Raw genomic sequence first — 9,386 nt, 5'->3', positions numbered from 1 at the left:
GTCCCTAAAGGAACTGGTCATTAATCTGGGTACTGTGGTGGAAATGCAGCCAAGGTCTAGGAGAGAGAGGTTGAGGAGGAAGAAGTACATGGGGGTGTGGAGGTCTTGTTCCCAGGCTATGGTGGTGATGATGAGGCCATTGCCCAGCAGGGCAGCCAGGTAGATGGCCAGGAAGAGCCAGAAGTGCAGGAGCTGCAGCTGCCTTGTGCCTGAGAATGGCAGGAGGAGGAAGTGGGTGATGGAGCTGCTGTTGGCCATCTGCTGCCTCTGGCCATGGTCACCTGTGCAAGGAGGGAAAGGCAGTGACAACTTAGGGCACATCTCTCTCAGCTTCTGAGCTGCAGGAGGAATGGATCAGCTCAGTCCCATCACTACCAATCCATGGCAGAGTTCATCACAGCTTCATATGCAGCAGGGACCCAGAATTGCCATGAAGATTCCTCTGGTGTCAGAACAGAAAGTGACCAACAGCCCAATCCCAGGGAACGAGAGTCCCATTGTGGTGGGTTGAAATTTCCCCCAGCATTAGCTTTGCCAGAGCAGCTCAGTTAGAAGCAAATGAAGCTGTATTGACAAGCAAGAGCTACACTCTGCAATGGAATGCAATGAACAGGTGCAAAGCATACAGGAGTGATAATAATAGACAGGTATTTACAATTACCAAATGAAGAAGAAGAGAAGAGACAGAATTGTTATGCTTCAGCTCCTCTGATTCAATATATTTATCCAATGAATTTGTTCAGAATAATCTTTTCTTTTCCTTTTCACACCCAAGAGTGATCTATTTACATACATAGAATACATAGAATACATACATAGAATAAACCAGGTTGGAAGAGACCTTCAAGATCATCGCGTCCAACCCATCAACCAATCCAACTCCGCCCAAGCAACTAACCCACAGCACCAAGTACCCCGTCAAGTCTTCTCCTAAAAACCTCCAGTGATGGTGACTCCACCACCTCCCCAGGCAGCCCATTCCAATGGGCAATCACTCTTTCTGTATAGAACTTTTTTCTAACATCCAGCCTGAACCTCCCCTGCCGCAGCCTGAGACTGTGTCCTCTTGTTCTGGTACTGCTTGCCTGGGAGAAGAGACCAACATCCGTCTGTCTACAACCTCCCTTCAGGTAGTTGTAGAGAGTAATAAGGTCACCCCTGAGTCTCCTCTTCTCCAGGCCAAGCAACCCCAGCTCCCTCAGCCTCTCCTCGTAGGGCTTATGTTCCAAACCCCTCACCAACTTTGTTGCTCTTCTCTGGACTCGTTCCAGCAAGTCAACCTCCTTCCTAAACTGAGGGGCCCAGAACTGGACACAGTACTCGAGGTGCGGCCTAACCAGTGCAGTGTCCAGGGGCAGAATGACCTCCCTGCTCCTGCTGGCCACACTGTTCCTGATGCAGGCCAGGATGCCATTGGCCCTCTTAGCTGCCTGGGCACACTGCAGGCTCATGTTCAGTCTACCGTCGACCAGCACCCCCAGGTCCCTCTCAGCCTGACTGCTCTCCAGCCACTCTGACCCCAGCCTGTAGCTCTGCATGGGGTTGCTGTGGCCAATGTGCAGAACCCGGCACTTGGATGTGTTCAATCTCATGCCGTTGGACTCTGCCCATCTGCCCAGCCTGTCGAGGTCCCTCTGCAGAGCCTCTCTACCCTCCAGCAGATCAACTCCTGCCCCCAGCTTGGTGTCGTCAGCAAATTTACTGATGATGGACTCGATGTCCTCGTCCAGATCATCAATAAAGATGTTAAAGAGCATGGGGCCCAGTACTGATCCCTGGGGCACACCACTGGTGACTGGCTGCCAGCTGGATGTGGCACCATTCACCACCACTCTCTGGGCTCGGCCCTCCAGCCAGTTCCTAACCCATCTCAGTGTGCTCCCATCCAAGCCATGGGCTGACAGCTTGGCCAGGAGTTTGCTATGGGGAACGGTGTCAAAGGCCTTGCTGAGGTCCAGGTAGACTACATCCACAGGCCTCCCCACATCCACCAGGCGGGTCACCTGATCATAGAAGGAGATCAGGTTGGTCAGGCAGGACCTGCCCTTCCTAAACCCATGCTGGCTGGGCCTGATCCCTTGGCCATCCTCTAAGTGTTGTGTGAAGTAAATTAACTCCATCAAGGCCAAAACCAGGATGATCTCCCCCTTATTGCATACCCTTATGTGGTGAAGGCACATTATACCCAGAATTATGCCCAGATATTGAAACTTGTCCCAGCACATGGACAAGTTCCCCTTCCTTTCATGAGGGGGACAAAGACCAAGGTGGCACAGATCCCTGCACACACCCATGGCATGGGATGCTGGTGCTGATACCAAGCATGGCATAATTCCAGCTTCACGCCTCCCATAGGCTGCAGCCGGTTCTTTGCGAGAGTGCCCATTGGCCACATCCAGCCTCAAGGAACCTATCAGTATTGCCCCAGCTTGTAAATACGTTGCCCTCTTTCACTGTGTTCTCTCTCCTTGCTTGAGACTCAGCTCATGCCATAGCCTTTGCTATTAAGCCTGCAGACAGGCAGGCCTGTTAAGCCTCAGCCCTGAGAGGATCTCCAGAGGAGAGACCAACACTGAGAGCCTGAGAAGTTACAGCACTGTGTTGCCAGCCTCACCGGCTGGAAGAGCCCGACATGCCTTCAAGAGGACTGGACCCCCGAGGGTAAGATCTGCCCAGTTGCCGGAGAAGGGACTTAGCCAAGTCTGGCAGTGCAAACATCTGCCTCAGCCTGAAGCAGCAGACTGGCAAGAGGCACTACCCTGTGTGTCTGCTTGGAGGGCAGGAGCAGTGTCAGGTTCATGCCTGTATAACCCAGCCATAGCGGGAGAGGAGTCACCATTTCTGCTGCTCCATGCGCTGTGAATCTCAAGGGAATCCAGAGCACCGTTCATGCCCTGTGCACCAAAGCCAGGACCAATCTGTCCAAGTCCCTCTGCAGAGCCTCCCTACCCTCATGCAGATCAACTCTGCCACCTAACTTGGTGTCATCTGCTGACTCACTGCTGACTCACTCTGTGTCTTCATCAAGGTCATCAATAAAGATGTTCAACAGAAGTGGTCCCAACACTGAGCCCTGAGGCACACCACTTGTGACCTGCCTCCAGCTGGACTGAACTCCACTGAGCACCACTCTTTGGGCCTTTCACCCAGCCAGGGCTGTATCCAACACATCATTGCTCATCCAAGCCAGGAGCAGCCACTTTGCCCAGGAGAATTCTGTGGGGAGCAGTGCCAAAGACTTTTGGAAAGTCTAGGGAGACAATAGCCACAGCCTTGCCCTCATCCAACAGTCACTCATCCTGTCAGAGAAGGAGATCAGGTGGGTCAGGCAGGACCTGCCCTTCCTAAACCCATGCTGACTGGGCCTCATCCCCTGCTTGTCCTCTCCAGGTCATGTAATGGTGCTGGAGATGCTCTGCTCCATGCCCTGCCCTGCTACTGAGCTCACACTGCCAGCTCTATAGTTTCCTGGATCCTCCTTTCTTCCTTTCTTGGAGCTGGGTGTCACATTTGCTCCTCTCCAATACCCTGGGACCTCCCTAGTGAGCCAGGACTCCAGGTCAATAATTGTGGTGGTGAGAGAAGGTTCAGTCCTCCCGCCCCCACAAAGAAAGGAACCACGGCTGACTCAGTTGGAGAAGCAGAGATGAATTAAAGCTATACTTACAAGCTGGATGAAATGCAGTGAATATATACACAATATACAGTATTTACAATGTATACAGAAATAGACAGCAAAGAAAGTAATACAGAACAAAACTCCATCCTCCAGACAGAGGAGGGTTCCCCCCACATACCCTCTGTCTCCCCCTACCTCCTTTTTTCCCCAAAAGGGTTAGAGAGAGAGAAAAGGTCATTATTAAGGAGGAATTCTGTTAGCTCAAAGCACATGCAAGAATTAGGTTTTTTTTCTTACCTGTTATCAAGGTTAGCTCCCACAGCTGTTGCTCAGAAGCAGACAGGCTGAAAAGGCAGAACAGACTGGAACTCAAACTGAACTAAAACTTGCATTCTACCAATCTACCAATGAAATTTATTTAGACCTATCTTTGTTTTCAAAACGTTCAGCCAGAGTGTTCCAGCAACTGTCCCTTTCTTAAAGGCACAGCCTGAAACGGTCACGGATGTCCTCTGTGATGAGCAAGACTGGACAGCTGGTAACAATGGCTGAGGAGAAGGCTGAGCTACACAACCAGAACTACTTTTTGCTTCAGTCTTCCCTGGCAGCTTCTCTCCTCACATCTCCTCAGCCGTTGGACCTCAAGGTGGGGACTGTGGGTCAAAGCCTGTGGAATCCTGATCTAAATCCCTGCATTGGTTGTAACCAGCTGTTTGGGTTTGACTTGTGAAGTCAAATCCCACAGCCTGAGCTCATGATTCACCAGAACTGGTGAAGGAATTTCAAACTGCTGCTGCTGCCTTCAAGCTCTACAGGAGCCACAGTGCCTTGGGAAAGCACTGCCCCTGAAATCCCTGCACCCAAACTCTGAGTCACAAACCAGGGACCAAGTCTGGCACTAGGGTTCGATTTAATCCCAGACAGGCTTCTCTCTCAAGTTGTTGAGAGAGTGAGGGAGTCCATTCAGAGCCTTGTGAGTCAACAGAAGAGCTTCCTTGAGGCCTTTCTTCCCAGGCTCCATGTAAAATCCTTCCAGCCCCAAGGAGATTTTCCTTTCACAATCTTTCTAATCCTCCCCCAAACTGATTTTCCTCTGCAGGATTCTCCCAAGGTGAACGTGACAGAGTGACCCTTGGCACCAAACTGAACCTGTTGACATCTCTGTTCCCTTTGCTGAATTCCATCCAATTCATTCCAGTGTCTCAGATTCTCCTCCTGCCTCAGCAGAACTCATTGCTGCTTTGCTCTTCTGAGGGAGGTGCCTTTGGGATTAGAGTAGATTTGCCCAAGCCATTGCCATTCATGGCCAGGAATGGCAACAATTTCCTTTGTATGGGGTGCAGGGCCTAGGGGAGATGCAAACACCTCCATGGTGTAGGGAGGTAGCTGCAGCCCTGTGGGGAAGGGGTTGGAGACACTGGAATGAAAGAATCCTGGAATGGTTTGGATTGGAAGAGATGGAACAGAGCATCGAGTCCAACCCCCTGACCATGGCCAGGGACATCTCCCACTAGGTTGGGTTGCTGAAACTCCTGAATTTGGACACTTCCAGGGCATCCCCTTCTCTGGGCAGCCTGTTCCAGTGTCCTGCCACTCTCCTTGCAAACCATTTCTTCCTTCTATCCAATCTCAGTCTCCTCTTTCAGTTCAAATCTTCTGCCCTTTGTCCACCCACTACAGCACTTGGTCAAAAGTCTCTTTGTTGTCCTATGAGCACCACATCTCCATCTGCAAAGACCTTGCAGAGTGCCCAGAGATCTCCCAAGATGTGCTTGGGAGGCCTCAGGCACATGGCCAGTAGACAGAGGCTGAAGGCCATGGGCTCAGTGGTGTGAAGAGTGAGGAGAGGAGCAGAGTAGCCTGAGAGTGCTTGGGGAGTGGTTTGAGACATGGAGAAGCTTTTCTGCACAGTGACAAAGTGCAAGAGAAAGAAACAAAGCCACAAAGTGCAGCTGGGGAGGTCCAGACTGGAGATAAGGAGAAAGAAATGTCCCTGCCAGGGCAGTGCTGTGGTGCAAGATGTCACCCAGCAGGAGCCTGTACCAGCTCAAGGCACTGTGATCCAAACAAAAGCCAGGGAGGATGGAGAGAGAGCAGCAAAGGAAGGTGCCAGCAAGGTGGGGCAGCTGGGTGGGTGACTCCAGCCTGCAGGGAAAGAGGCTCAGCTGATGCAGCAGCAGAGGACAGCCTGAGGGGCAGATGACAGAGGGCTGTGCAAGAGCTGAAAGGCTCCTGGCAGAGCCAAGCTCTTCCTGCCTTTGCTTCTGGCTGTGCTCTGTGCCACTGATGCCTCTGAGGAGACAACTCCTTCCAGCCCTGGGGCCTCATTGCCTCCTTGTCCATCCTCAGGAGCCTGGGAGGGGTTGTGCCATAGTCCTGCCCTTGACATTGGTCCTCTCCACATCCCACTGCTCCAGGAATCACCCTGAGGGATGAGTGAGGGACAGGATCTGCCTCTCCAGGAGCCAGGGCTCAGGGCTTGACCCTTTGCATTAATGAAACACCTCCAGGTTTGCTCAGCATCAGAGACATCTTCCTCTGCTTGTCCTGACCTCTCAGCACTGCCTCCAGTTCTCTGCTCCAGCCACAGCCTGGAGACACTTTCCCAGCAGTGTCCTCACTGGGACCCATCAACAAGAGAAGAAACCTCAGAGTTTGAAAGTGACTTCAACTTCTGGAGAGGTTTCATCATCTCCCTCTCAGTCTCTGATGTTTACCTGGCACCAAAGCCACCAGAGGGTCATTAAAATGCCCTTGGGTTGGTCCTCTGCTGCTCAGCTGGGCTGAGCTCCGTGGCTGGAGGGAGCTGCTGGAAAGTAAGCAGCAATGAAAAGTGTCAGCTGTGCACAGGAGCAGCTCCTCTGCTCTGCACAGCAGGGCTGAGGGCACTGCCAGTGGATCCCAGTGAGATGAAGAAGGCAGAGAGAGCTTGGAGGTGTCCAGGAGGGTGACTGAGAGCTGACAGGAGGAGAAGTCACTGCAGTCCCTGACACGGTGAGTCTGTGGGGGCAGGGCAGTGCAGGTGCAGCTCCTGGAGGCATCTCCTACAGCTGGCACAGCCACAGCCGGTGGGGGCTGGAAGGAAATCTTCCTGTGCAGAGGCTCTTTTCAGGCTTTTCTGAAGAGCTGTGGAGCCCTGGGGTGCAGGCAGGGGTGGTCAGGGCTGTCCTTCAGAGCAGGGTCCCTGCAGCCCAGGGGCTGTGTGCTGGGGCAGGGACTGTGCTGCCTGCCAGGCTCAACTCTCAGCCTGCCCAAGGAGCTCCACACAGTGCTGTGGGGAGAAGCTGTGAGTGGCAGGAGACAGCCCTGGCAGGGCAGGGCAGGGCAGGGCAGGGCAGGGCAGGGTCCTTCTGCTGTGGGGAGGGAGCTGTGTTGGCCAGAGCTGCTCACAGTCCTGGCTCATGCCTGAGCATTTCTGAGGGGGTTTTCAAGAGCAAGATCAAGGCAGCATTTTGCTGGAAGGGAAGGAGTCTTGGCTTTGAATGTTGATCCCCTTGGTGTGCTGGGTTTGCTATGTTTGTTTTGAGTTTATTTCTTTGGTTTGCTGAAGATTCTGAGACCAAAGGTCTCATTAGCCCTTGTCTGGGCTGCTCCTGAGGCCCTGTACACCCAGAGCTGCCCCTGGGCATTGTCCTGCTTCTGGAAGGGGTCTGCACACAGCTGAGCACACAGCAGGTGGGATGAGCTCTGTCAGCAGGGATGGGGAGGTGAGCTGGGCACAGAGAAGCAGCTCCGGCCAGGGAGAGGTCCAGGTACTAGACACTAAGGTAGGGGGGAGAGGGATCTGCTGTCAGAGATGCCCTGGCAAGGGGGATCAGGCACCTCTGTGCCATTCTCTGCACTGCAGACACATTTCCCAATGCAACCTTTTGCTCTCCTCTTCTACCCAGCAGAGGCAGTGCCCTCAAAGCTATGGGCTCCAGGCCATGAGTCACAACCTTGGCAGCTGACATTCATCTGAAGGCTCCTGGAGTGTGCACACAAAAGGAGGACCAAAGCTCTTCAAGTTCCATGCTGTGAGCTGCAGAGAGAAGAGCTGGGGAAGGAGAAGGTTTCACCCCAGCCCCTCTGCCTTTCTACCTTCCCTTCAGGGTGTCTGGAGCACTGCAGAGCTGTTCCCTGGTTCCCCATCAATCCACAGGACTCTTGCTCTGTGGCATTGCTGTTGGGATGTGGTCACTTTTTGTTCTGACACTGACTCTGGAAGTCCTACCCCAGAGCAGTCTCCATGGAAGCTAAGACTCCAAGCTGCATTTGAAACTATGCTGAACATCCCACAGGTTGGGTGTGGTGGGGAATGAGCTGATCCATTCCTCATGCAGCTCAGGCAGGAGGTGTACTATGAGCACTGCAATCTTTGCTTCCAGAGGGAAGAGTTCCCTAACTTGTCACTGCCTTTCCCTCCTTGCACAGGTCTGCATGGCCAGAGGCAGCAGATGGCCAACAGCAGCTCCATCACCCACTTCCTCCTCCTGCCATTCCCAGGCACAAGGCAGCTGCAGCTCCTGCCCTTCTGCCTCTTCCTGGCCATCTACCTGGCTGCCCTGCTGGGCAATGGCCTCATCATCACCACCATAGCCTGGGACCACCACCTCCACACCCCCATGTACTTCTTCCTCCTCAACCTCGCCCTGCTTGATCTGGGTGCAATCTCCACCACAGTCCCCAAATCCATGGACAATTCCCTGAGGGACACCAGGGACATCTCCTATTCAGGATGTGCTGCACAAGTCTTTTTTATCGTCTTTTTGCTTTCAGCAGAGGTTTTTCTCCTCACCACCATGTCCTACGATCGCTACATTGCCATCTGCAGACCCCTGCACTATGAGACCCTCCTGGGCAGCAGAGTTTGTCTCCACCTGGCAGCAGCTGCCTGGACCTGTGGCTTTCTCTATGCTCTGCTGTACACAGCCAATACATTTTCCCTGCCCCTCTGCCAGGGCAATGCTGTGGAGCAGTTCTTCTGTGAAATCCCCCAGATCCTCAAGCTCTCCTGCTCCACATCCTACCTTAGGGAACTTTGGGTAACTGGCATTGCTGTCTCCTTAGCATTTGTCTGTTTTGTGTTGATTGTGGTGTCCTATGTGCAGATCTTCAGGGCAGTGCTGAGGATCCCCTCTCAGCAGGGTCGCCACAAAACCTTTGCCACCTGCCTCCCTCACCTGGCTGTGGTCTCCCTCTTTCTCAGCACTGGCTTCTTTGCCTACCTGAAGCCCTCCTCCATCTCCTCCCCATCCCTGGACCTGGTGGTGTCAGTTCTGTACTCAGTGGTGCCTCCAGCAGTGAACCCTCTCATCTACAGCCTGAGGAACCAGGAGCTGAAGGCTGCCCTGAGCAAACTGATCCCTGGATGCACTCAGAAGCAATAAACTCTTTGTCTTCCCCTGCAGAGCAGTTCTGATGTCACTCAGTGCAGGGCCAGCCTGGTTGCTGGAGTTCTGGCTGCTGCTGGTGCTTTTCCCCTTGTGAGAATGCTGTTCCCACACAAATGTCTTTCTTCAGACCATTGCTGGTTCAGTGTTGTCCTGTCTGGTGTGACCCAGAGGCTGCAGACATGAGGAACTGTGCTCTCTGGGTGTTCAACACAATAAAGGACCCTGCAGGGAGTTGTTTCTCTGAGTTCCTTCCTCCAAGGCTTCTGTGGAGCTGCAGGGCAGTGCCTGTGTGCAGAGTTGGAGGGCCAGAGTCCCAGCACAGCAGCAGTGCTAGGGAGCCTCAGAGCTTGGGCTGTCCTCAGATGCTCTTTCTTCCCTTCCACCCTCTCCTG

The 9,386-nt window shown here is 53.3% G+C and overlaps 1 protein-coding gene across 1 annotated transcript; it reads left to right on the top strand.

The window, feature by feature from the left end:
- The first annotated feature begins 8,055 nt into the window (after window positions 1-8,055).
- LOC128899720 (olfactory receptor 14A16-like) lies at window positions 8,056-8,988 on the top strand. Its single transcript, XM_054179402.1, has one exon. It carries the CDS (start codon window positions 8,056-8,058, stop codon window positions 8,986-8,988), a length of 933 nt encoding a protein of 310 aa, XP_054035377.1.
- Window positions 8,989-9,386: the final 398 nt, after the last annotated feature.

The sequence above is a fragment of the Dryobates pubescens genome, unplaced genomic scaffold (assembly GCF_014839835.1).
Source record: "Dryobates pubescens isolate bDryPub1 unplaced genomic scaffold, bDryPub1.pri scaffold_34A_arrow_ctg1, whole genome shotgun sequence".
In the NCBI taxonomy this organism is placed as follows: domain Eukaryota; kingdom Metazoa; phylum Chordata; class Aves; order Piciformes; family Picidae; genus Dryobates; species Dryobates pubescens.
Note: the sequence above shows the minus strand (reverse complement) of the source record. Positions and strands in the feature narration are given on the sequence as shown.